Source organism: Pezoporus wallicus, unplaced genomic scaffold (assembly GCF_028554395.1).
Source record: "Pezoporus wallicus isolate ANWC-B61680 ecotype Strahan unplaced genomic scaffold, APGP_CSIRO_Pwel_v1 contig_1181, whole genome shotgun sequence".
Taxonomy (NCBI): Eukaryota; Metazoa; Chordata; class Aves; order Psittaciformes; family Psittacidae; genus Pezoporus; species Pezoporus wallicus.
The window spans coordinates 3,789,025-3,816,344 of NW_026641428.1; the positions used below are offsets into that span (position 1 = coordinate 3,789,025).

The 27,320-nt window shown below is 41.1% G+C and overlaps 1 protein-coding gene across 5 annotated transcripts in view; it reads left to right on the forward strand.

Annotated features, from left to right (window-relative positions):
* Window positions 1–27,320, forward strand: part of CERS6 (ceramide synthase 6) — a 120,391-nt gene that overhangs the window by 70,853 nt on the left and 22,218 nt on the right. For all 5 annotated transcript variants that reach the window (XM_057423794.1, XM_057423795.1, XM_057423798.1 and 2 more), the window contains 3 exons: window positions 12,974–13,024; window positions 14,741–14,833; window positions 24,542–24,670. In XM_057423794.1, the coding sequence (XP_057279777.1) occupies window positions 12,974–13,024; window positions 14,741–14,833; window positions 24,542–24,670 (273 nt within the window). The remainder of the gene's footprint in view (window positions 1–12,973; window positions 13,025–14,740; window positions 14,834–24,541; window positions 24,671–27,320) is intronic.

Below are 27,320 nucleotides of genomic sequence, written 5' to 3' on the forward strand. Positions count from 1 at the left end.
AGAAAGGCTGCCTTCTTTCATTCCTCTCTTGTTGCTGTCTTTTTACAGTGATCATTTTATCCAGTATCAACACATTTCCCCAAAGAAAAAGATAGCTATGGCCTTGATTTAGTTCTTGGGTCAGTCGTGGTCCATTAGACTTGCATCAGGGTCTTTCATCTCTGGAAGTTATTTGTTCCTGCCAGTTCTCTAAAACATGAAGAGAATAAATAAGGAGCTTTATCTTTGTACACTGCAATTTCCAAAGTGCTAGTGAGAACGGGTGGGGGTTCTGCCTCCCTTACTGGTATCTGCTCTGTCACCTTGTGGTTCAGTGAGACAGAGGGCAGCTGGGATTGTGATAGAGCAGCTCTGGAGGTGCAGGGAAAGCAAGCCAGGGTGCAGCTGCTTTGAAGCCAGCTGATCTTTCTCAGTTGTCCAGTGACTCTTCACTGTAGTCACATGACAGGAGATACACATTCAAAAAAAGCCTCATGCTGGTTGCAGTGTTTTATTGAGCATGATTTTTAAGAATGCTTTTGAAGTCATCCTGCCAGTTTCATGGGAGATTGGTTGTGTTGCAGCAAAGGTGACAGCATCTGCAAAGAGCTGTTTGGATATTAAAACAGAGCATAACTGGAAATAGTTTTCTTTTTCTAAAGTCACTGATTCTGTATAGATATTGCTGAAATGGATTCTTTCAAGCTTGATGATAATTTTTGCAGTTGACATTTCAACTGTTACACTTACTTGGGAAGCTCTGCTGCATTTGTGGTTACTGTGCACATCAAGTCATGATACTGTGAGGTCTGCAGTGGAATGAAGCTGCTAATAGAGAAGATCCCTGACTGCTTTCAAACAACCTTATGTTACTTCCTTAGTTGCCATTGGATTGAGAAATTAAAAATCTATCATTTCCTCTTGCTGCACCTGCTGCATATAACTAATGCTTCTGGATGTTTTGCAGAACAGAATAATGCAAGAAACACAGCATCTTGGAAATATTTATACTGCTGTTTGGAATATGTCTGACTGTCTGATTCTTGGCTACTTAAATGCTGAGATACCAAAGCATGAGTTTGTGAAATATCTACCACCTTGGTTTAGACGAGAACTGACTCTAGAAAACAGCATGGCAAGAGCTTGAAGGGGGAAGTTTGCATCCAGAGCCTGTGCTGGTTCCCTCTATCTCCTTCATTCTGGATTTACTGGAAGCAGGCATTCAGTTAGGCACTTTTACTAGTCCGGACTACACCTGTTGTGGTGTTTCCTTCTCATATTACACCTGAAAGGTTGTTGTATTATCTATTACTGAAACCTTGTAATTACATTTGTTCAGTGAGCTTATCTGCCCAATACTGGATAAATACTCTCATTTAAATGAAGAATGTCAGAGGCCACGCTGGAGCCCTTTTAACACAATGCTGATATTTGATACTTTACTGTGCTATTAACAGAGGGATAATGTGATATGTATGCCACTTAGGGAGGAAATGAAGCCTGTCTTTAGCAGATTGCACTTGCTTTAAAATTGATTTGGACTCTCTGGTTTTTTTTATAAATTTTTCTTTTAAATCAGAAAACAAGTTGCTAAGTGATGAAAATTGTCAAGCTAAAATAATTTGGGATGTTAAAATGGAATCATACTCATTCCTTTCTGTGAAAGTTGGGCTGACCATTAGGTGCTAAATAAAACATCTAGTTCATTGTTGCGAGCAGGAAAGAACTCTCCTGTCAGAGTCTCCTGTTGTGGAAAAGGGGAAATGTCACATTACACTTTTAAATGAGCATCATGAGTAGGAAAGGTTTCCAGTAAGACCACAATTAGATTTCATCGAAAGGAAAAGGAATTTCTTTCAGATATCTCTTCAAAAGGGCATAAAAATTGTTGAGGGCATTTAGGAGAGATTAATAGAGTGCTTTGGATGCCTGAGATATAAATCATGAGTCATGCTGTGAGAAAGATCAAAGTCAGTGGAGAAACTTAATTTTAAATTACTCCAACCCTTCAGTGTACATCAACAAGAAAAATGAATGCATTTTGGACAACGAGGATTTGTAAGAAAAGGCCTGTTAGCATAGGAAATAATTTACTGTGTAAGCTAAACTGGCTGGCAGAATTTATCTGTGGGTAAAAGGAAACAAAGTTTTTCAAAGAAACAAGCAAAAGGAGAATATTGAAATACCCTAATTCATCTGTAGGACACTGATGCAATGGGACTTTCAAATGTAGACAATGGGGACAAATTTTACATAAGTAAGGGGAGGAAAAGCAATGCACTAATTTAAAAAATATGTCTAGAGTTGAACTTCAGTTTGTCTGTTTGGAATCCAGCTGGGGGTATTTAATAACATCAGAGTAATAAGTAAATGCTCTGTAATCAGCAATTTGGAGAGTTACGCTGGTACTGAGCCATACCAGCATCTCTAACTACTTGTAGATTACACTGCTGTTCAGGACAGTAAAAGAAGGGCCTCCAGACCTTGCATCCCACTGTGGACTGGTTGCCAGTTTTCACTTAAGCACAGTATTCATCATCTTGGCAACCCAGTTTTCTGAAAGATAGAAATTTTTCAATGACCTATATATAAAAATGGCAAATCTAGGCGAAATACTTCCCAAAGCTTTATATTTGTGCAGTTTTATGGTAAAAATCATTCCAATTCGTCAGGAAATTAAGGTAGTTCATTCATACCTGTAGCTAAGTATTTAGCACAGCACTACTATATTGCCAGGAGCTTTTCATATTTTGCTATTCAGATGAATGAAGCTGTTCTATTTTCCACAGCTAATTAAACCTGAAGCAGAATATGTGTTTGGGTATAAGAGCAGGTTATTAATAACCTGACTGGTAGTTCGAGTTGCCATTATTTAGTCGAACCTACTATTGAGGCAGTGACTTGGAGCAGAGTAACAATACGTATTTTTACACTGTAAGGGCTTTGAGGCATAAAGCTGCTTCATGTTACCCTTAAAGTAGTAGGGAAAATAAACTTGGCAGTTAAATATATTACTGGTGAGATTTATTTTATTTTTTTTTCCATACTGTATTCCCTTTCAGTGTTACCTCATTACACCTCCCTGGGCTTTTTCATTTCTCCTATTGATGGTCTCTTAAACATGTGATTTTTATTGGAGTCACCCTCCTACCAAGGTATGGTTTGCAAATGTAAACCTCAGCACTTTCTCTACAAACTAATTCCAGACCTACGGTTGCATGTTTTCTTTTTAAATAAAACAAATTCATAAATACCTGCAAATTCTAGGCTAATAAATGTGGTCTGGCTCTATGGTCAAAAAAAATAAGGCAGCTGTAAGGCTAACAGGTTGACAGCTGCTTTGCTTCACGGAAGTGTTAGCAGTTTGGCTGAATGTGTCTGCTACTTTTTATGACCTTTTCTTACACTGCAGATAGAGCAACTATGTGATACACTGAGTAGTGTCCCTGGGAAACAGTGATCTCTAGTCTGGCTTCTAGAATATTTATGTGGACCTTCAGCTGCTCTAAACCATCATAGCACCACTGGCTGCCCAACTTGCTCCTGACAAAACAGTCCTTGAAAATGTTACCGTTAAGACATGCAGGCAGAAGTTTTGAAAAAGTTTTGGTTACTACAAAGTAACCAAGAGACCAAGTGTTAGAGGAAAAGGGTGCATGCATGAGAGGAAATGTTTTGATGGCTGGGCTTGGTAAAGGGACTGGTGATTGGCTGGTCAGAGCAGGGGGAGGAGGCATTAAAACTGCCAGCGTCTCCAGATGACGTGTTCTTCACTTCTGTTCACTGCATGTGATGCCTCAGTATTAGGATCCTTCCAGATTCCATCTTCATTTTCCACATAATTTGAAAGTTGAAATGACACATTTATCAGCGCAAGACATAAACATGAGATCTCTGTACATCATGCGTCCACTTTTCGCTTTAAATATGTGTGGTGCATGGAGCTTACTCTGCCTTTCTGGAGATGATTTTATGTAAATAAATGAAACTTGAATTCACATTTTTTCTAAGACTGTTTTTGTGCTCACACATATATTTGCATTTGAAATGTCAAGTGCATCTCCCAGTGATTGTTGTTAATCTTGGCCTTTTATGCATCCTTCCGTATATTTTCTAGTTTCCGATTAGTAGAGGTATCATTTTTAATTATGTTTGGAAATCAGCAGTGCAGATTGCTGAGAGGAAGGGCTGAGCGTTCTTCATTGCAAAAGCGTTTTCCCCCCAACACCTCGTTTGTACAGACAAAAAGCACTAAGCTCTAGAGAAAAAAGCAGATCTGCAGAAACTTGTAACAGCTTGCTTAGTCACAATGTATGAGATGAGAACCTCAGGAGGCTCAGCAGCAATGTGTCACATTGTCTTCACTTCTGTTGCCAGCTTTGCCAAGAAATAGGAATGACTGCTTGGGTTTGTGAAGAATTTATTAAAATGCTGTTCGTGGTGTGAGAAGCAATCACAAAGCAAATTGCCAGTCACTGAAAGGAAGAACAAGCAGAAGTTGATGCAAAATAGTAGCCATGGATTTTGTCATTTTGCTGTGTTCTCTTCATTAGCAAATCAACATGATGTTTTGTCAGACTTCTGTGGGTAGAGGGAAATATTCTTAATTTTGATGTGTAGGTAACTGAACGCTGTGTTGTTGGCATCGTTTTGCTGCTAGGGTTGTGCCCAAAATGCCTGTCACACGTGGCCAGTAGAGACTGGAAACTGATGTATTTTTTACATCAGTGAGACTTTAGTATGAGAAATACTTAAGTAATAGCAAAACAAATACAACACTACCAAGTGATGCTGTTAACATGGTTCAGATCCTTTCTTATCCTGGGTAATTTTTTGGAAGATAACAAGGAAAAAAACCTACATTTCTAGGTAATCAGGAAAAGTTTCCAAGACATCATAAATCTCAAGTCCTTGGAGGCTTGTCAAACTCAGTGGAAGACGTTAGAAACTTTGAAAAGCCAACTAAGAATTTTGTTGCTGTTTGTTTATAATTCTTCTTCTAAAAATAAAGGAAAATGAGGAAGAGTTTCATTTTCTTTCTGCTGGAGAGAAAAATGCTGCAAAATATTGCTACTTTTGAAAAAAGGAAAGATCACTTTCTGTGACTTGCAAAACAATTAACATCAAGGAGTTTTTCTGTGGTCAGGAAGAAAACCAAATTTTTTTTAGGTTGTACGTTATATGCAGAAACAAATGTTTTCATAGATATATACTCACCTTAACAGAGAAGGACTGCAGTAGGCTATACTTCCACTGATCCCCGCTGAGCCAAGTAAGAAGATGGGGAATGAAACTCAGAGCCACTGTGGGGTTTGCGTTTAAGAGATTAATTTATTGAAAAATCTCTTGATTTTGCCATTAATGGGTGGAGTTATTTTTACACTAGAATAAAAGCTTCTGGGATGGGAAACTACCGAAGGATCCTTTTTGTGGTGCCTGGTAATCTGACTCTCTCTGTAATGTCAGCAGCCATTCAGTATACCATGCCAAGAGAGTGCAGGTGTTGCAGAAAGAAGAAGCAAGCAAGCAATTTATGTAATTCCCCTCTAAGCAAATGCTTGTTCAGCCAAGTGATGTGCAAGAGGAATGCTGATTAATATATTGTCAAGAAAAAATTGCTTTAATGCCTTGCCATAATTGGGGGGAAAAAAGTGAACATTGCGATAATATTTAATTTAAGCACATAGAAAATAAATAAATAAAAAACCCCAAACAAAACAAAACCAAACCAAAAACACAACACCCCAAAACACATGTTAATTATTAATAATTGTCCTTCTGCTGGTGTGGTTACTAAAAGCCTTTAATTTTCAGTTGAGGTGGAAAAGAATCATAGAATCATAGAAGAGTTAGGGTTGGAAAGGACCTTAAGATCATCTAGTTCCAACCCCCCTGCCATGGGCAGGGGCACCTTACGCTAAATCGTATCACCCAAGGCCTCGTCCAACCTGGCCTTGAACACTGCCAGGGATGGAGCATTCACAACCTCCCTGGGCAACCTATTCCAGTGCCTCACCACCCTAACAGGAAAGAATTTCCTTCTTATATCCAATCTAAACTTCCCCTGTTTAAGTTTTAACCCATTACCCCTTGTCCTGTCACTACAGTCTCTAATGAAGAGTCCCTCCCCAGTATCCCTATAGGCCCCCTTCAGATACTGGAAGGCTGCTCTGAGGTCTCCACACAGCTTTCTCTTCTCCAGGCTGAACAGCCCCAACTTTCTCAGCCTGTCTTCATCCGGGAGGTGCTCCAGCCCCCTGATCATCCTCATGGCCCTTCTCTGGACTTGTTCCAACAGTTCCATGTCCTTTTTATGTTGAGCACACCAGAACCGCACACAATACTCCAGGTGAGGTCTCACAAGAGCAGAGTAGAGGGGCAGGATCACCTCCTTCGACCTGTTGGTCATGCTCCTTTTGATGCAGCCCAGGATACGGTTGGCTTTCTGGGCTGCAAGCGCACACTGTCTGCTCATGTTCATTTTCTCATCAACCAACACCCCCAAGTCCTTCTCTGCAGGGCTGCTCTGAATCTCTTCTCTGCCCAACCTGTAGCTGTGCCTGGGATTGCTCCAACCCAGGTGTAGGACCTTGCACTTGGCAGGGTTAAACTTCATGAGGTTGGCATCAGCCCACCTCACAAGCATGTTGAGGTCCCTCTGGATGGCATTCCTTCCCTCCAGCGTATCAACCAAACCACACAGCTTGGTGTCATCGGTAAACTTGCTGAGGGCACCCTCAATCCCACTGTCCATGTCAGCGACAAAGATGTTGAACAAGACCGGTCCCAACACCGATCCCTGAGGGACACCACTCGTTACTGGTCTCCAGCTGGACATTGAGCCATTGACCACAACTCTTTGTGTGCGGCCTTCCAGTCAGTTCTTTATCCACCGAGTGGTCCATCCATCAAATTGATGTCTCCCCAATTTAGAGACAAGGATGTGGTGTGGGACAGTGTCAAACACTTTACAGAAGTCCAGGTAAATGACATGAACCGCTGTACCCCTGTCCATCAGTTCTGTAGCCCCATCATAGAAGGCCACCAAATAGGTCAGGCAGGATTTCCCCTTAGTGAAGCCATGCTGTCTGTCACCAAGCACCTTGTTGTTTTTCATGTGCCTTAGCATGCCTTCCAGGAGAATCTGCTCCAAGATTTTGCCAAGCACAGAGGTGAGACTGACTGGTCTGTAATTCCCCAGGTCATCCATTTTCCCCTTCTTGAAAATGGGGGTTATATTTCCCTTTTTCCAGTGGTCAGGAACTTCACCTGACTGCCATGATTTCTCAAATATGATGGAGAGTGGCTTAGCAACTTCATTCACCAGCTCCTTCAGGACCCGCGGATGGATTTCATCAGGACCCACAGACTTGTGCACATTCAGATTTTTAAGATGGTCTTGAACCAGTTCCTCTCCTACAGTGGGTGCAAGGTCTTCATTCTCACAGTCCCTGTGTCTGCCTTCCAAGGCTTGGGTGGTTTGGTCAGAGCCTTTGCCAGTGAAGACCGAGGCAAAGAAGTCATGAAGAACCTCAGCCTTCTCCAAATCCTGTGGAAAGCGTTAAGTATGTCTATATTTTGTAGTCAACAGAAAGGTTCTAGTCTCTTCCTCACCTGCTGTTACAATTGCACTCTTAGAGGGATGGTAAGCTGTAAAGCTCAGAATATGGTAAGGTGTTGGTCTGCATGAGCAGGAGGTGGTGTTCTACCTGCAGTGGGAGAAGGCAGCTGCTGTTGAGGAAAAGACTGCATATGTCTTATGTTATACTTACGTATCAGACAGTGAACATTAGGTTTAGGGATAAGATCAAATTGCACACAGCATTTGGGGGCCAAGTAAATGCTAATCAAGAGGAAGTCTGGCCTGAGTTATACCACTTGTTTCTGTGAAGAGCAAGGACCTGCTCTAGATTGAGGTATGGAGAGATATCTTTGCCCATATCAACCCAAAATAAATGAGGTGGATGGAACTTTGCTAAAAGTATGTATTATCTTGACTTTAATTAATAGTGGTAATTTCAGTTCCACTTATTATTGCTGTAGCTATGAGGGACAAATTATGTAAAGCTGTATCCAAATGTATTAACCAAGCGAGATAATATCTGCCTTTTGAGATTGCAGAGTAGCGGGCACATACACAGTGAACGCTCAGGATTTCTGTATTGTGCTGGTTTTGTTTCACAGGGTCAAAAACCTATTTTCAAAAACAACTTAAAACCTGGTTTTGGACTGATGCTGTCTCATTTTGGTTTGAAATGTGGACTTAAGCATAAATATACTTTTGTGCAATGTGGGGGTTCTGTCGTGATGTCCCTGGATTTCTGCATGCTGTATTTTGATAAAAATAGCAGGCAGATTGTATTTCTTTATCTGCTGGGTAAGTCAGAAGATTTTTGTTACTTATGTGAGAATTTAGGAAGAACCCCTTTGGGAGTTACAACATGCCTGTGTGGTCAGGAGTAAATCAGATGCATAGCAGCTCTCTCTAATACTCCAAACTGCTAGGGCAGAAGCTCCTCTGTGGAGACCTGGGTTTTGCTTAGTGTTGTATTTTTGGAAGTGGTCCTTCAATTTGCTACTTGTTTCAAGTTTATGGACTACAGAAAGAAAAAATTAGTGCTAGCAACACTGTATTTATTAGGTTTTTTTTCGCACCTCTTATTTATCTGTAGGTTCACGCTTCTAAGGGCAAAGTAACACCAGTGCTTGTGGTTGTAACCTGCATATTGGGATTTCTAGTTGTGCTGGATGCAGGGAAAAATGATTCAGTTATTGATACAGCAACGAGAAGTGACGCAGACTGTGGAACTCACTCCAGCTGCCCAAAAGCAGTTACTTTGCAAATTTATGTTACCTATATGTAATATATTTATATTTACAGACATAAGCTGATTCTATGAAATGGGTGTGGAATTCACTTTAAATCCATGATATGCCTGATACACACATCTGATGGTTGGCTTGCTGACAGTATGGGAAAGTACTTGCTCATGACATGTACAGCTCTTGCTCGTCTCTGAGAATCTATACTGTGGCCTTTGTGTGTTTCCTATACTTAGTGGGTTCTGCTGGGTAGATAAGGATGAGGAGGAATATTCATTGTTATTTTTATTGCGGTATGATGAACCAAACATTTCTTATTTTTAAATAATAATACTTCACCAGGTGCATCTATTTCCTCACGGATAAAGGGATAAAGGACACATAAAAACGCCTTTCAGCCAAATGGGCTGTAAGGGAACTGATCAGAAGTGGGAGGTTTTTATTGTACTACTTTTTTTACACACACACACACACACACCCCATTTAGTATCAAAACTGACCTTTCACATGCTTGGTATTAGCAGCATTTCGAGTAAGACAAGCAGATTTTCATTGCTTTGGGGCTTCTGAAAGCCAGAGCCCAATCAGAAGCTTTCTCTAAAGATAAATGAATGGGACAGCGGATGCAAAACAACCCGAGGCTTCTGGCTAAGTGTGCAGACATCTCAGATAATTTGCTTTTTTGTTTTTCCAAATCCTCAGTCATTCCCTTGTCTCAAGAGAAGTTTTATTTCCGAAGGAGTTCTTTAAAATTACTTCCTTTAATCACAGAGTTGGAGGGAGGTTTGATGGAACTTTTGACAGATATTCCTGTAAGGAACCAAAAATAATAGAGATTTGTTCCTTAATAAATGTAAATGACAGCAGATTCAACAGCTGTTTATCATCCTCCTCTGTCATTGATACTGCACATATTAGGCACTGCACCAAAGTGCGGTAAAGCTTAAGTTTCCATCTTAAGTACTTTATGTTCTGTAAGGGAGGGTGTTAGCATTGTAGGGCTGGTGTTTTGTGCCTGACGTAATTGGAACTGAAGTTTTTAGTATTCTGTTTCCAGCTTAAGGATGCCTTTTGTTATCAGGACTTTTGCATTTCCTCCCTTCTCCAGTCCTCTCAGATTCCTCCCTTCCTCAAGAGATTATGTACCAAGAACAAGGAGTGGAAATTTGGGTATTCAACAGGCAGTGGAAACAGCACACTTTATGTTCATCAGAAATGGATCTGTTGCAAAGCCAAGTCACTGACCTTTCTGTCCATCATAGGACTTGTCAGGAAGAGCTGGGCTCTGCTTCACAGTGAGCATGCCTGATGTAAGGAAGTTCGTCAGTGTGCCCTGTGGGCACACACAGGCTCAGCTGAGCCCTGAGAATGTCAGTATTACGTGCTTTCTGATTAATCCACCTCTCTTCGGTGTGTTTCAGTTTCCCTCTGCAGACTGTGGGCTTTTTTAGAATTCTCTCCTTCCTGCTGAAACCTGCACAGAACCTCCCACAGTTGCGAGGTTCGCAGAGGACTAAGCAATGCTTCTTGGTCCAACTACAGCCGTGGTCTACCCGGAGAACTTAGTTTCGGTCTAGGACTGTGTTCATTGTAGAGGTCAGAGGGGAAAGCTGTATTTAAACCAAGCTATGCCTCTTTCTTAAAACCCTGCAGGGCAAACATAACCAAAGTCCCCTTCTGCTACAGCTGTTAGTCTACTCAAGAGATGCTAAAGCAAGTCAAGGAGAGGGAAACTGGGGAGGAGAGAGGTGTAAGAAGGTGGTATAGATGTCCTGCTGTCTTAACCACTGCTGCCCACATAGGATCCATTAAATTTCCAAACAGCTACCCAGAAGCATTTTGTGTGAGAAGGCAGCATGGCTTTCCAAGCCTTATGCGGCTCAGAAGAGGCAGATGTTCTCTCTGTCTTTAAGGCCTAATTGCATGTATTGTATTGTTTATCAGTTTGTGGTATCCTTCCAGGCTCTGTGGTTATGGGTTCCTCCAGTGAGGCCTATTTTATTTAGCATTCAGCATTTTAATTGCACATAAACCTCTGTATCTGCAGCTCCTGCAGCAGGCATCTCTCTGAAGAAGCCTTAAGATGTCATAATATTTGAAAGAGAAAAATACGCATTTTTTGCTAGCACCTGTAATTTAGGTACCAAAATAATTGGGTAGGAAGCATCTCTTACCTCTTTTTGAATCTGATATGAAAGACAGTTACAGCTTTTCAAACCTGGCTAAAACTATGAATTATCCTATAATATTTGGATAGATCTAATGTAGGCAGCTGTCAGACAGAAATATTTTAGCTTCTGTATATTAGTAACACTTGCAGAGGAGCTGTCGCTCTTTCCAAAGACCCTTTTTGTCGCATGAAATGAGGGGAACTCACTTAGCATGGTAACTACTGTGGAGATACTTGGAAAAAAAAATTGTCTGCATGAAATAATTATTCCTAATTGAGAGGAGGAGAAGTTTGGATGGACTTTAACCATTGTTACAACATCCCTGTGAGAGGCGTAGGAGGTCTGTCACTTTAATGCTGGTATGCTACTCAGGTTATTCTAAGAATTATTTCTTGACATTTCAGGAGCATTGGGTGTGCAAGTTCTTTTTTATCATATTTTCCATGTGAAGTAAAATTGAAAAAAAGAAATAGGAAGAGCCTTTAGTGATCATATCGCATCACTGTTAACCAACAAAGGCTGTAACAAGCTTCTGTAAGACACATCACAAATAGTATTAAAGTATCAGTTGGGAATTGGGCTATAGTTTTGATTAGATTTATCCTGGCTTTTGATATGGTACAAATTCTCCCTACCTAGCCTGATTCTCAGCCTGGGGCTTAACGTTTTGCCTAGTGTTTATTTTATTTGGTTTGCTCACCCATTGTATTTTGCATAAGTTTGTCATTATGTTTTGCCTGAGCTGAACTGCTCCACCTGATGGTGAAAACAAGAAAAGGCCGTATCTCATGCGATGAGGATTTACCTGAAAAAATGTAGTCTAATGGAAGTGTATAATGCTGTAAGGGTATGTGTGCCTTTATCCAGGAGGCATACTAATGATTTTCTGTCCTCTTTATACTGGATGTAGAGCAGTTAATATTATGTAAAAAAGTTGCACAAAGATCTGGAATCCACAATTTTCTTTCATATTTCTAACAAGATACCCTGTGGGTGGGTACTTGTACTGTAGACACATGCTTCTCAAAGAGTACAGATGCTGTCAGAACCCGAGATGCAGCTGTGCATTGCAAGACGTGCATATCTGAAAGGAGTTGTTTCTGCTCATGCACAAAAAGGGAAGTGTGGCTCCTTGGTAGCTGGTGGTTTGATCATGTTCCTATTACCCAATATGGAAATACTTAATGGTTGGGTATGTTGGGTAGAAGAGCTTGTCCATATGGTAATTTCTGTCTTGAGTCCTTTTAGTTGCACAGAGGAAGAGGTAAAAAATAAAGAACTCTGAAAGAAACAGCCTGCTTACAAAGAAAGATTTAAAAGGCTCTTTTTTAATCAAATAAATCTTATGCAAGCAGCAAAGAAACAGGAAGCATAACAGAGCTGCGTGTTCCCAAGTCTTTTAGTTTGCCCAGCTTTCTGCAGTGCAAGAATCTGTAGATGCACTAAAGTAAATTTCTCTCTGGAACTTTCCATGTTGCCCTAAGGTATCAGAGTCTTTTCTGTGTGATAGCAAGATCTATCATCTCTGGATGGTCATGTCTTCAGCCAGGAAAGCAAAAGGCATGATTTGCTATTTTAAACTCATGTGGCTGGGATGAAGGATGGATCCTATACGGTAGGATGCTTATATGTAACAGCACATGCAAGGAACATTCTTTAGAATGTCTGAGCAGCCTAAGGCAAAAATTTCCTGTGCTATTAGGAAGGAAATGTGAGATCTGACCACCTGAGCACAAGCTGATTAGGTTCAGCCTGCACTCCTGCAAAAGTAAGGTCATGGGCCACCAACTAAAAATCTCTGTGAACAGGGAAGTTGCTCTATTTCGTGCTGTGAAACTTTGAGCTATCTCCTTGTTGTATTCAGTTTTCATAGCCTCTATCAAAAAATGCAGATTTTAAGCTGTTTCTATAGTTTTGTCCTTCACTTGTGTTAACTGTATACACTTACATTGACCAAAATGGTGTGCACTGACCCGTTTTTTCTTACTTCTCTTTCTCAGACACCCTGGCTCTGGAATACGAGACAGTGCTGGAACGGGTATCCATATCAGGTAAAAGTTACAGTGCTATCTAAAACCAAATACGGCATCTCTGCAGAGCTCTGCTTTTATGATGAGGGGGCTTTGTGTCAATATGTTAGTGTCAGTGTGTTACTTGTAATTTCAGAACATTGCTAGATACTCTTCATCTTGCTTGAGTTCAAGACAGCAAAGGCGAATCTAGCTGTCACACCTGTTTTGAAATAAAACATGGGATCTGAAAACAGGTCTGAGAAATCTAACCATGAAAGCAGAAATCTGTAACAGTGGTAGAATGGTCATTTTTTAAAAAAAGTTCTGAGAATACTGGAAGTTTTAGTAAAGCCTCAGGTTCAGTGGGTTGGGAAAAACCAGTATAGTTCTTGTAGCTGTTATACTGCATACAGGGTGAAACTTAATACTTTCACCCTTGACCTTTTCATGGAGGGAAACCATTATATCTTTAGAATCCCCCTACATTATAGTTATGTATGGGTTTAGAAATACTAATGATACTGTTAATAAAGAAGCTGACAATCTTCACTGTTTTACTAGAAATGTTCCGCAGTGAGTTCTCTTGCTATAATAGTTGTTCATTGCTAGCTCTCTTCCCTTTTTTAACTACATGTAGTTAAAACCTTATTGTCAGCCTCACTAAATCAGAAAAATTATTATATTGGCTCAAGAAATGGCTTTAAAAGATTGATTTTAAGTGTACACATTTTTTATAAAGTGTAAGCATATGCCTCTGATTAAATAACCCACATAAAGCATTCAGTAGGAACCTAAAGGCTGTTTTTCAGCTGAAAAGAACTGGTCTGCAAAGGAGAATGGGAACAAGAGAGGAAACTGAACTGCTTCTTGCCAGTAGAAATAGCTCGTGCCCTGATTGGGTGCATGGTTGTACCATGTTTTGGAGATGGTTCATTTAATCCCTTAAGAAGATGCCCTCAGGAGCTTCTCTTGTGCCAGTGCCCCTCTCACACTGTGATGGAAGGCATGACTAGCAGGGAGGCACAATCACACAGAAATTAGAGAAGGTCCTAGGACTGTCTCTCTTAGGCTGGGGGCTAAACAGTTTACATGTGCCACCAGTTACCTTCTTCAAAGTTACCTCAGGTTGGTTTTGTTTGTGCACAAGTTCCTGTGTCTTGTTTTTGTTTTACTTTTAAACATCCATGTAACCGTGTTGTGTATCAAACAGGATGCCTGGATAATTTTATTTTATTTTCATCTTTCCAAATCTTAACATGTTCACACAAAAAAGTTTACATTATTTAAAAGCAGGATTTTGTATTAGAGCGCTGTTTAAAGCTTGACATTTTCATCATAAGCAGATGCGATTATATGCTCATAGCATTACTTTAATCTGCTCTAGCATTATTTCTTTTGCTGAGCTTTAAACCCACATTACTGATGTACAGCAAGATGTTTCAAGTGATCTTTCAAAACAGACTTAGGAGTACTCAGAATTTAGTTTGTTCTAAGTTCCTAACAGACAACGTCGTAATTTTTGGTATTAGAGTATTATAATACTGTCAAGATTAAAATATGAAAGGAGGGTAGGCTGGGGAGCTTTATTTTTCCAGAGCATCAAAGTTTGAAAGAGGCAACCATCATAATTTTTCTTACATAGGATGCTTATGTATAATTCAGTAATCCCCCTGTGATTAAACATGCCCACATTGACCTTAGCTGCCTGTAATGTGAGTTAGATTCTATTAACCTTTTCTCATCTCCATCTTTCAGCCACTGATGCCTGACCTTCATTATTACTACATAGTTGAATTGTCATTCTACTGGTCCTTAATGTTTTCTCAATTCATTGACATCAAAAGAAAGGTAAGACCAATGAGACTAAAATCATTTAAAGCTTTAAACACAACTCTTTCTTTACTTGAGGAATACCTGTATTACCTGTGCAATGAACTAGAAATACAGTTCTTTCTAGTCACCACCTCTTGCACATACTCACTGCTGAGAAATTGGTGTCGAAGTGCTTGTCTACTCTGTTTCTTGTTACTATGATGTGGAGTTTTTCTGTGCAAGAAAGAACCTGGAATAATCAAATATTCAAGGGGAAATAGCAGCTGAAAGCCCCTTTTGCTCTTATACAATGATCTGAATAGAATTGAACGGATAGTAGTTAGTAGGTATAGTGTTTCTTCTAAGAGTTAAAGGATGAAATATCCATGACAGAGCAAGACTGACTCATAAATTCACAGTATTACTTTGGTAAGATCTGTGAGGGTTTTTAATTTATTCTGCAAAAGGATGGTATGAACAGGAATAAATTTAGTATTAAAAAAGGTGTTATATTTAATCTGGCCTTTACTGTTATGAAATTTCAAGTAGCTGATCCTTGCTATTAAGGAGCTATTAGTGAAGAAAATAAAGTTCTGGCCTGTTAAAAACGAGTTTTCCAGTATTAGTTTCACCCAGTTATATTCCTTCATCCAAGATCTCTTCTCCAAGGAAAGTGCTAGTCCATAGCAGAATAGACAGCACAACAATCATTCTGAAACAACAGTCCACTGACCTATTCTTTCAGGCTTTTAAAAATTTGGAAAATTATTTTTCTAAAATATTTGGAAGGATTTTATAATATTTTATATGCCTCCTTCACCTGTCAATTAGAAACATAGGATCATAGAATAGATCGTAGGCTATACTAATGGAAAAATCCCTGTTTACTAGAATTTTAGCAGAAGTGTAAATCTGAAAAGAGTAAATGAAGTGTCCAGCATATGCTGAATAAGCTTATCTGCTATGTGGAACCACAGTGTGCTCCTGGAAATCTTATGTCATAGAACAGAATCATTGAATAGTTAGGGCTGGAAAGGACCTTAAGATCATCTAGTTCCAACTCCCCTGCCATGGGCAGGGACACCTCACACTAAACCATCTCACCCAAGTCTTCGTCCAACCTAGCCTTGAACACCGCCAGGGGTGGAGCATTCACAACTTCCCTGGGCAACCCTTTCCAGTGCCTCACCACCCTAACAGGAAAGAACTTCTTCCTTATATCCAATCTAAACTTCCCCTGTTTAAGTTTTAACCCATTACCCCTTGTCCTATCACTACAGTCCCTAATGAAGAGCCCCTCTCCAGCATCCCTATAGGCCCCCTTCAGACACTGGAAGGCTGCTATGAGGTCTCCATGCAGCCTTCTCTTCTCCAGGCTGAACAGCCCCAACTTTCTCAGCCTGTCTTCATACGGGAGGTGCTCCAGTCCCCCGATCATCCTTGTGGCCCTTCTCTGGACTTGTTCCAACAGTTCCATGTCCTTTTTATGTTGAAGACACCAGAACTGCACACAATACTCCAGGTGAGGTCTCATGAGAGCAGAGTAGAGGGGCAGGATCACCTCCTTTGACCTGCTGGTCACGCTCCTTTTGATGCAGCCCAGGATACGGTTGGCTTTCTGGGCTGCAAGCGCACACTGAAGCCGGCTCATGTTCAATTTCTCATCTACCAACACCCCCAAGTCCTTCTCTGCAGAGCTGCACTGAGTCTCTTCTCTGCCCAACCTGTAGCTGTGCCTGGGATTGCTCCAACCCAGGTGTAGGACCTTGCACTTGGCAGGGTTAAACTTCATGAGGTTGGCATCAGCCCACCTCACAAGCGTGTCGAGGTCCCTCTGGATGGCATTCCTTCCCTCCAGCGTATCAACTGAACCACACAGCTTGGTGTCATCGGCAAACTTGCTGAGGGCACACTCAATCCCACTGTCCATGTCAGCAACAAAGATGTTGAACAAGACCGGTCCCAACACCGATGCCTGAGGGACACCACTCGTTACTGGTCTCCAGCTGGACATTGAGCCAATAACCACAACTCTTTGTGTGCGGCCATCCAGCCAGTTCTTTATCCACCGAGTTGTCCATCCATTAAATTGATGTCTCCCCAATTTAGAGACAGGGATGTGGTGTGGGACAGTGTCAAACACTTTACAGAAGTCCAGGTAAATGACATGAACCGCTGTACCCCTGTCCATCAGTTCTGTAGCCCCATCATAGAAGGCCACCAAATTGGTCAGGCAGGATTTCCCCTTAGTGAAGCCATGCTGGCTGTCACCAAGCACCTTGTTGTTTTTCATGTGCCTTAGCATGCCATGCAGGAGAATCTGCTCCAAGATTTTGCCAAGCACAGAGGTGAGACTGACTGGTCTCTAGTTCCCCAGGTCATCCATTTTCCCCTTCTTGAAAATGGGGGTTATATTTCCCCTTTTCCAGTCGTTGGGAACTTCACCTAACTGCCATGATTTCTCAAATATGATGGAGAGTGGCTTAGCAACTTCATTCACCAGCTCCTTCAGGACCTGCGGATGGATTTCATCAGTTCCCATGGACTTGTGTACGTTCAGGTTCTTAAGATGGTCTTGAACCAGATCCTCTCCTACAGTGGGCCCAATATTTTCATTCTCACAGTCCCTGTGTCTGCCTTCCAAGGCTTCGGTGGTGTGGTCAGGGCCTTTGCCAGTGAAGACTGAAGTAAAGAAGTCATTAAGAACCTCAGCCTTCTCCAAATCCAAGGTAGTTAGTTCTTCCGATAGCTTCCGGAGAGGGCCCACATTGTCCCTAGTCTGTCTTTTATTTGTAATGTACCTAAAGAATCCCTTCCTGTTACCTTTAACATCCCTAGCCAAGTTTAATTCTTACTGGGCCTTTGCTTTCCTGACCTGGTCCCTCCCTTCCCAGACAACATCCCTGTACTCTTCTCAGGCTGCCTGTCCTTGCTTCCACTTTTCATAAGCCTCTTTTTTCATCTGAATTTTCCTCAGCAGCTCCTTATCCATCCAAGGAGGTCTCCTGGCCCTCCTGCTGCACTTCCTTCTAGTTGGGATGCAACACTCCTGAGCTTGTAGTAGGTGATCCTTGAATATCAGCCAACAGTCTTGGGGCCCCCCTGCCCTCTAGGGCTGTATCCCATGGAACCTTACTAAGCAGGTTCCTGAAGAGGCCAGAGTCTGCTCCTTTGAAGTCCAGGGCAGTGAGCTTGCTGCACGCTCTTCTCACTGTCCTGAGGATCTCAAATTCGAGCATCTTGTGATCACTGCAACCAAGGCTGCCCTGGAGCGTCACATTTCCAACGAGCCCTTCCCTGCTGGTGAGCACGAGGTCAAGCATGGCACCTCTATTGCTTGCAAAAGGAAGTTGCTTTCCACACAGAGCTACATATACAGAAAATCACCCTCCTATTTGAATTTCCAAATATTCTCGAGATTTCTACTTCTGAAAAAAAATCCACAAAATTTAAATCCATATTGGAAGGTAAAATGTAAACAAAACAACCAATTTAGGATAAATCATAGAATCATACAATAGTTAGGGTTGGAAAGGACCTTAAGATCATCTAATTCCAACCCCCCTGCCATGGGCAGGGACACCTCATACTAAACCATCTCACCCAAGGCTTCGTCCAACCTGGCCTTGAATACTGCCAGGGATGGAGCATTCACAACCTCCCTGGGCAACCCTTTCCAGTGCCTCACCACCCTAACAGGAAAGAACTTCTTCCTTATATCCAATCTAAACTTCGCCTGTTTAAGTTTGAACCCATTACCCCTTGTCCTGTCCCTACAGTCCCTAATGAAGAGTCCCTCCCCAGCATCCCTATAGGCCCCCTTCAGACACTGGAAGGCTGCTATGAGGTCTCCATGCAGCCTTCTCTTCTCCAGGCTGAACAGCCCCAACTTTCTCAGCCTGTCTTCATCTGGGAGGTGCTTCAGCCCCCTGATCGTCCTCATGGCCCCTCTCTGGACTTGTTCCAACAGTTCCATGTCCTTTTTATGTTGAAGACACCAGAACTGCACACAATACTCCAGGTGAGGTCTCACAAGAGTAGAGGGGCATGTGCATGTATACACTTTGCTTACATCAACTGTAGATACTAAATGTTTTGTTCATCATGAGCTTGACATGAGTACAACTTCAATGTTTAATTAAAGATAGCTGCAGAAAACCACTGCTCAACAGAGCTGTATAATCATAGAATCATAGAATAGTTAGGGTTGGAAAGGACCTTAAGATCATCTAGTTCCAACCAACTCTGCTCAGGAGTTGAATTTACATCAAGAGTAACCTTGACTAATATGTCAGCTGCAGGTGCCAGCAATCCTGAATGGCCATTTGTGGATTTATTAACCAAAACCAAACCTCTGCAGCAATGTTACAGAATTGTTCAGGTTATTGGTGCAGAAATGTACTGTGTCTAATCAGTCCCCTTACATTCATGTTCAGCCCTCTGCACTGTGCCATTGATTAATTTTCTTTGTGTACCTCTTGAAGTGTGATATCATTGCAACAGTACTGCAATTTTGTAGCACAATACATCTTTAAAGAATATTTAATTCTTGTTCTGACTAGTTGCTTTGCTCACGTTGAAAAGTAATTGGAGGCTACCTGAATAGCATCTAGGTTCAGCGCTGAAGTACACTTCTGAAAAGGGCCATTGGGAGGGTCGGTAATACCCTTCTCATGTAACACATCTCATGAGCAAATGCTGTAGCTTTTTCCCTCGTGATCTGGGGAGTTTGTTCCCACTGGTCAGTGGTGCACAGAACTAAAGCCTGATCCTGTCTGTAGTACAGGTGCAAGTAAACTACCTTTTGCAAGCCTGTTTCTCAGTAATATATAAATGACTTGTAGTTGTTATCAGGAAGACTTTACAGCAGCCTACTGTGGAAACAGAATGGGAGATGGAGGTGGGGAAGTGGATCACGAGCAGCTAAGTAACATCCCTGCTGCAGATTTGCAGTGCTTGAACCCAGGGCACCAGGTGAAAGAGTGACAAATGGGACAAACACCACAACACCCATGCATCTGCTGTGTCTGAGAACATCCAACTCCAGCAGAGAGCAGGAGCGCAATATCTGCAGTGCAATGATAGCAAGTCAAGAGCCTTTCATTATAAGTACCCTGCAGGAGACAGTGAAGATGCCATATTTATAAATAACCTATTAGATCACTGACCAGTTTGGACTGTGGAGACAGTTCTTTTTATAGTGTAAGCAAAAGTGCTAACTAGGAGGATCAGACTGGAGAAATGCAGCCATGTGCTGGTGTCACATAGTAAAACTGTTCTGTGGCCAGGGGCAAGTGCAAGCTGTCAAGGAAACCCATGAGTTGAAAAATGTTATCACTGGGAGCTTACAGTAGCGGATAAAAAGCAGTACAAGCTTGACAGACATCAGTTCTTGCAGCACCGTAAGTTCTCTTTTAAATAATAGGTTTTCTTTTAAAAAATGTGGAAACCTCTTAATGTGCCCAATGTGCAATCTGTGAAACAGCGCCCCTGTCAAATAAGGCTGTGTTTAATTGAAGCAGCAGGAAATTTGCCGGCTGATGTCAGGTACTATTGTAATACTTCATGACAGCTTATACAAAGCAGATTAACAGTTCTCAGCCTGAGAAACCTGTTGATGTTTTAACGTTATAGCGAGAGGAATACTTTTATGTAAATCTTGATTATCATTTTAGGTACTTTAAATTCAGCAGTAGCTGTGTTGTAGTCTAGGATGATGAAAAGTGCCCTGGCAGCCTCATGCACTGCAGGAATTCAGCCAACCACTTTTATGTAGCCAGGTTTCTCTCAGGATGAGGTGCTGTAGGTCCTGTCTGAAAGCACCAGCATTCAGCCCTGGACTTTTACTCACTGTAGCTCAAAAGAAATGTACTTGCTGTTTTCCATCTTTTATTCCTCTCTAATAGCAAATTCATGACTTTAAAGTTACTTCCAGTTGTTTTGCTGACTTTCAAATACCTGTTTATCTTTATTTAGGTATTATAAATTCTACCAGATTATCTCTGCCTGGCTGAAGAGTTGTGAGCTAACAGTTTAGGCTGTTGCACGTACCTACTATTGGCATTAAGGCAGTGAACTGAGTAGATTTATGGTTTTATAATGGCATGTTGTTTGCTTCATAAATACAATGTTGCTGTAATGATGCTCTACGCATAAGGGTTTTCATTTTCAAAGACTGCAACCTAATATGATTTGTTTTTTTATCATCTCTGTCCAGCTTCCCATATTCCTGCAAAATATAGAATAAAAAATTAGATCAGGGAACTTTGTTACCCTCACAAGACCCTGATGACTTTCAGAAGCTGTGAGGCTTATTTACATGCTTTCTGGATACTTGAAGTATTGTTTGATAGAAAAATATTTCATGGGTATATTTATGGGTCTGTATAAAATTTCTATACAATGTTTTAACAGGTTTGTAGAAGATCTGGGAGACCTTTCTGTCAATTCACACCTTTTAGTTCCAAACATTTGGCAATTCCTATAGCTTCTATGTTTTACCTTTTTTTTTAATGACAGTTCATTAATTTCTAAAATGAAATAATCTGTACCTGCTAATTTTCTTGAATAGTCCATTTTGATTGTAGAAAATGTATGCTATATTCCACTGAATTTGGATCCTAGATCTTTTTCTTCAAACTTGGGAGAGAAAGAGTTTCGTAGAGCTGATTTCTTTTGTTTCAGAGGAAAGGAATTTAGATTGTGTACATTTTGCAGACCTTCACTAGAATTGTAATGGTTGAAACCTTTAGCTGATAATATTTCCTTTCTTTGCTGATCTCTAACATAGCCCATTTCCAGAAGCTGGGGTAACTAATGGAGATGTTTTGCTCTTCAGTGGCACTAATGCTCCATAGCCACTTGGCAGTTGGTCAGTGAATGTGACATGTTAAGCAAATGTGGGCAGCATAAGCCTTGATTCCAGAAGGTTTGTCTACAAGTTGAGACCCACAGGGCTTCTCTATTGTCTGATCTGTGTTCTTCCCACTGACAGTGTCAGGAGTAGGTTCTTTCTCCTATTCTTAGCCATGTATTTTCATGACATAGGCACATGCATCCTTCAGCAATTACAACTGGAGGCTATAAATCTTCTGTAAATAAATGTAACTTGCGCAAACATACAGTTTAAAATAAATTTTAAAAAAAGAAAAAGCCCATTCCTGTACAGCTGCTCTTCTGCCATGTATGGGTGAAAGTGCTTGAATAATCTGGGAATACAAGTACCACTTGACATTATGGGGACTTGCACCATTAGTTTCCATGTATTCATTACCCTTACGTGTAATTAAAATCTAACAGGTCACATCTTCAAAGCATAATATTAGTTACTGATTTAAAGAGGAAACAGGAAATAAAGGACCAGAATTACAAAAGTAGTTTTATTTATATCACTGCTACTTTTATCTAGCAGTTTTCAGTAGGTCATTGCAGCGTCTCTCTTTCAGAGCCGGCAGAGTCAGATAACTGTGTCTTTCAAGAAGCGTTATTAGAGAATGAGTTCCCTGGGCAGCATTTCTGTAAGTAGACTTCATGCAGAAGTGCAGAAGACTGCTGCCCAAGAGCATTAGGACTGCTTAGGAATAATCCATACTGTCAGAGTGCCTTCAAGAGTTCCCAAGAGGGACTAGAAATCTCGTATTTGTAGAACATGAATGTGTCAGCTATAAAAACAGAGGAGATTTTCTACTTGACTTCTTCCCCCATTTGGACTGCCTATGTGCTAACATAATTAGAAGGAAAATGAAGAACAGTGTCATAGCATTTGCAGCTGAAGCAGGTAAAGAGCTAGTCTGCAGTATTGCCATATGGCAATGCTAGCAGCTTATTTATGATCCCAGGGATTAAGGTAGGTGCTTTCCTGTTTTGATTTATGGTATAGTGAAATGGTCCCCATGTGTGGGTTTGTAGATACTGAAATGACTAAGATGCCACACCCTTGCTTCCCTTAAGACTCTTAGAAGGGGAAGCAGCCTTTAATTCTGTTTTTATTCAGTCTGCTTTCACAAAATGGATTTAAAGCAGTGGCTTGATATGACTGATGAATGTATTTGATTGTGCTCCGCACTGCTGGGGATCAAATAACCTGGCTGAGAAACGTTGAGCATATACCAAAATAGGATATGGTTCACTGCTTTTAGTCTTTTTTATTTTTTTATTCAGCTTTCTTTTTTCCTCCCCCTCAGCTTTGTGTTATAGCACCTGATAGCATTAAACATAAATTGAAAGGCTGAAAGCAGGTCCTGTCCCTGTTTGTTTAGTGAGACTGCTCAAGATGCAGGTTTTTCCACAGACTCCAGGTGTACATTACAGTGAAGCCAAGCATTGATACTGAGAGGCAATGGCACTGCACATCACCGAATGGGATGAATGTGGCCTGCTATGTGCCTGCTGTGTGCCTGCTGCATTCCCGAAAAGAGGTATGGTGACACTGGGCAGTTACTCCTCCCAGTACTGGAGAGACAGAGCAGGCAGCAGCTGCAGCTGACTCTGTGTTAATGGAAGCTCATCAGCACTTTCCATAAGACCCTTCTGTCTGACACATGTACCTTCAGTCCCTCTGTAAACCAGGTGCTGCCCCTCTAAAGACTGCAGAGTCTCAGTTTTGGTTTCTCTGAGGGCCACTTAGCTCAGCAAGACTGGCCCAAGAAAGCTACCAAGAAGCCAAATTCCACCTTCCAGAATGCTTGTGGAGCAGGATGCGTGGATCTCTCTCCTTTCGGACAGCTCTACACAAGAGCTACTTGCTCTGCTGAGAGCTGTGGTAGTAACTTTGCACCCTGTGTATGGAGAAAATCCCGAGTCAAATGATGACTGTGGTCTTCAGAGTTTTGATAGCACTTCCTCAAAGCTGTGCAGGTAATTCAGCAAACTCCAGCAAGACTGCTTTTTGGCTGAGTTGGTGCCTTGCAGAGGAGAGTCTCATCTCTGTGGATTGTGTTCTCTCAGAAACCGGTCTGGTAATCTAGGCCAGGGAGGCATTCTGTTCCTTCTGTTTTGCCTGCCTCTTGACATGCATCTGGGAATGTGATATTACAAGAGCTTTGTTGCTCCCTATATTTTTCAATAGGCCAAATAGCTCAGAGTTACTGATCTAAAGACCAGCTAACCTGTATCATTTGGGAGGCAGCAGCAGGTTAGATCTGAGTAGGAGGAAGTACGCCAGCTTATTTGAAGACTTTTCTGACCCTGTTACAGTGTGAAGAAGACAAAGCAGCTTCATTAAAAACAAAAAACTGGTGCTGGCATTTTTGGCTCTGTGAAAGCTCTCAGTTGTGCTTGGCAAGTGACTGCTGATAACTCCTAGTGATGTGGAAATGTGTTTCCCATTTCTTTATTGCTATTAGAACTCTTGTGAATGCCACATTATTTTTCATATTGTATGTCGCTTGATGTATAAAAAATATGGTGTAATTTGATCTGTATATATATATTTGCATTTGCAAAGTAATTTCAGCCACAAATGTTTACTTTATTAGGTTAAATTACTGTGAACTGAGAAGTGTAAATATTGCCTAAGTTTCAGTAATGTCTTTGCATTTTATTAACATACAATGATTATTTTATTCACTGCGAATGAAATGTGTAGTTGGGTATTTAATGCACTTATGTAACAAGATCTTTATGTAACATAACCATAATGCTGGGTTTAAAAAGCATCCATACATTTTTCTGTGAGAGTACTGAATCTCGCTGTTTGCTTCATTGGTGTTTTTTTTTTCCCCTCCCCCCTCCCCCCCCCTCCAGGACTTTGGCATCATGTTTACACATCACATTGTAACAGTCACCCTGATAACCTTCTCATACGTAACCAATTTGACACGAGTGGGAACTTTGACCTTATGTCTCCACGATGCGGCTGATGTTGTCCTAGAGGTGAGAAAATTATGTTATCAGCGTCTGTACATGGCATTCACCATTCAGCAAGCTAGCGTGTTATTAGGTAGAATCTATTTGTAATGCAAAATGAGTATTTCCTAAGAAAAGTCCAGATCAAGATGGTAATGGTGATTTATATAGTGTATTTCCAGGGAGAGTTACACAGATATGAAATATAACATGGTAAAGTCAAAAGTTGCAAAATCTGGAAGGTGGTGACTGTGGGATAGAAGCTTCTGGTTCTTGACCCCTGTGACATGGTGTCTGGGGCAATAACACCATCTCCAAGAGAATCAGGTTGTTACAGTTTGTTTCTGCTGTGCTTTGCTGGGCAGAGGGTGCTGGACAATTTGATGGCTGTTTGTATATGGGCAGTGAGCTGACCTCTGGTCCCCAGGATTTTCCAGGTCCCCATGCCTCTGCATCCAGATAGCAGTATTAAGCATCTGGCTTTGGAGAAGAAGGGATGATTGGAATTATTTTAAGTCAAGATGGTCTGTAACTTCCATAGCATCAATTTAGATGTGGTGTCATCCTGTACCTGCATCAGTTTTAGACAGCTCTGGATAATGATGAGATTGGGCTGTCTGTGATCAAAGCAAAGTTAATAACTTCATCTAAAATGACCTTTTATTAAAGTAGTTGCAAAGATGCTGTTATGCAAGAATATAGCCTCACTGTGTGAGTCACGTATTGCAGAATCAAAATCCTGACATTCTGATTTGATAGGGCTGTAAATCTGGTTTTATTTTTTAATCTTTTTTTAATCTAGAAGGCACATGACTGCCTCAGAAAGCAACAGAGAATCTGGATTTCTCCTCTAGGAAATAATTACATCTTTACAGGTTTATTTTTCTGTTTTAGCAATGTGTGTAAATCCGTTGTGCTAGCTGTGGGTTTACCCAAACTTTCGTGATTCTTTTCTTACCAGCAGAATGACATACTCAAAAGAGTTCATTCCAGATCAGACCATTATCTGTGGAACTGTAAAAGCACTGGAGAGCAGCTGTAATAGGCTAGCTAAAACCTGACCTTGAACACAGCGAGACACGTACTTTTGCTCAATTCCTCTGTTCAGTCACTGGCTAAGACAAGGAGAAATTGCTGGTATTCTCACATGATTTACAAAAATTCAGCAAATATGCTTCTCCATGAGGCACATACTTCAGTGGTCTTTATTTGTTCAGTCTGTTCTGACTGGAAATACTAACGCTACTCTAAAGTGTAAAATAGAGAATCACAAGCCCTGACAAACATTTACTAGGAGGGCCATTATGACTCAATGGGCTTTCTTCTGCTAGGGCAGCAGGTCGTAGCCCTGGTGCCATATGGGGAAAGATGTACTCCTATACACTGCTGACATTACTGTGACTGCTGCCAGGGAAATACATCCAGAATTCATATGTGAACTTTCAGTCACATGAAAATCAAAGTTTTAGTGACTCTTCTGCTTTGCATGTTGGCACCAAAGTGTTATTTTTCCCTTAAACTCATTTGTGTTTACAGGGATATAGGGCTGATTTTGAACGGTTATGTTTTCTTCGTACTAGTGGTGGCTTTCCTCATGTTTTGTGAGCTTCCCCCTTCTTAACCTGTTTTCTGCTAGTGAGGAATATCCTTTAAATTCAGGTTTTCAGTGGAAATATTGCAGAAATTGGGTAACATCCAGCAGTGCAGGCTAGTTTTGTCATCCAGGTTGGCTAACATGAGCATTGAGCCCTTTCAGATTCAGTGTGTTCATACAAAAAAAAAAAAAAAAATCAGAGCGCGATAGTGCCTGTCACCATTTTAGGCAATCTTCTGGTTTGAATTCTGCATTCAGAATAGTGTTTTGTCTGCATAGTTGTGGTAATTTTTCTCCCTTCTAGCCCTCTGGAAATTTTGCAGAAGTAAGCATCTTCTCAGTATGGATACAGGTCCCCTAGGAGTGGGGCTTTGAAAGAGTTCCCAATTACTTAAGTGGACACTAAATTGCGTTTTTCATGTACTTCACTTCATGTGCAGTGATTCTTTAGATACATCTGACAGAAAGCAGAAAGACTGTCCCTGCCTGGAAGCAGATGTTTTAAAATAAGTAACTGCTTACGTACGTGAATGCTGTGGAAGCAGCACAGATGTCTTACAACAGCTTTGCTTGTACATACTGTTTTCTTCAGGGAGAAGAGAGCAAAGAAACTTCATGGAAGACCGGGGTTTTAATGAGCAGTTTGAGTGAAGAGTAATTAGTGACTCCTTCGCTGAGGAGGAGTCAGAAGACTGCATGAAGGCAAATGAGAGAGGCATGTAAAAATAGGCATAGGGAGCAAGTTGGAAAGCAAAAGTTAGAAAGAGAGGGGAAGAGAGACTTGGAAAAATCTTTGAGGTGGACTCTGTTCTGTGTAGGCCGGAAAGGAAAAAGAGATGCTGTAGGAGAATGTCGGAGATTTGAGACAAAGTTTATATATGGCAAAGACAAGAATGACAGAGAGCATAGGGCAGGTGGAAGATGAATGAATGCTGAAAATGCAAGTGGAGCATACTGGAAAGGTGAGACACGGGTAGGTAAAGAGGTTGGGGGCAAGGATGGCATAAACACAGTGGGGTTCAAGAAAAGGTTAGAAGAGTTTTGTGAATCTGAAATTGTAGGATTTCAAAAAGGAAATTAAAG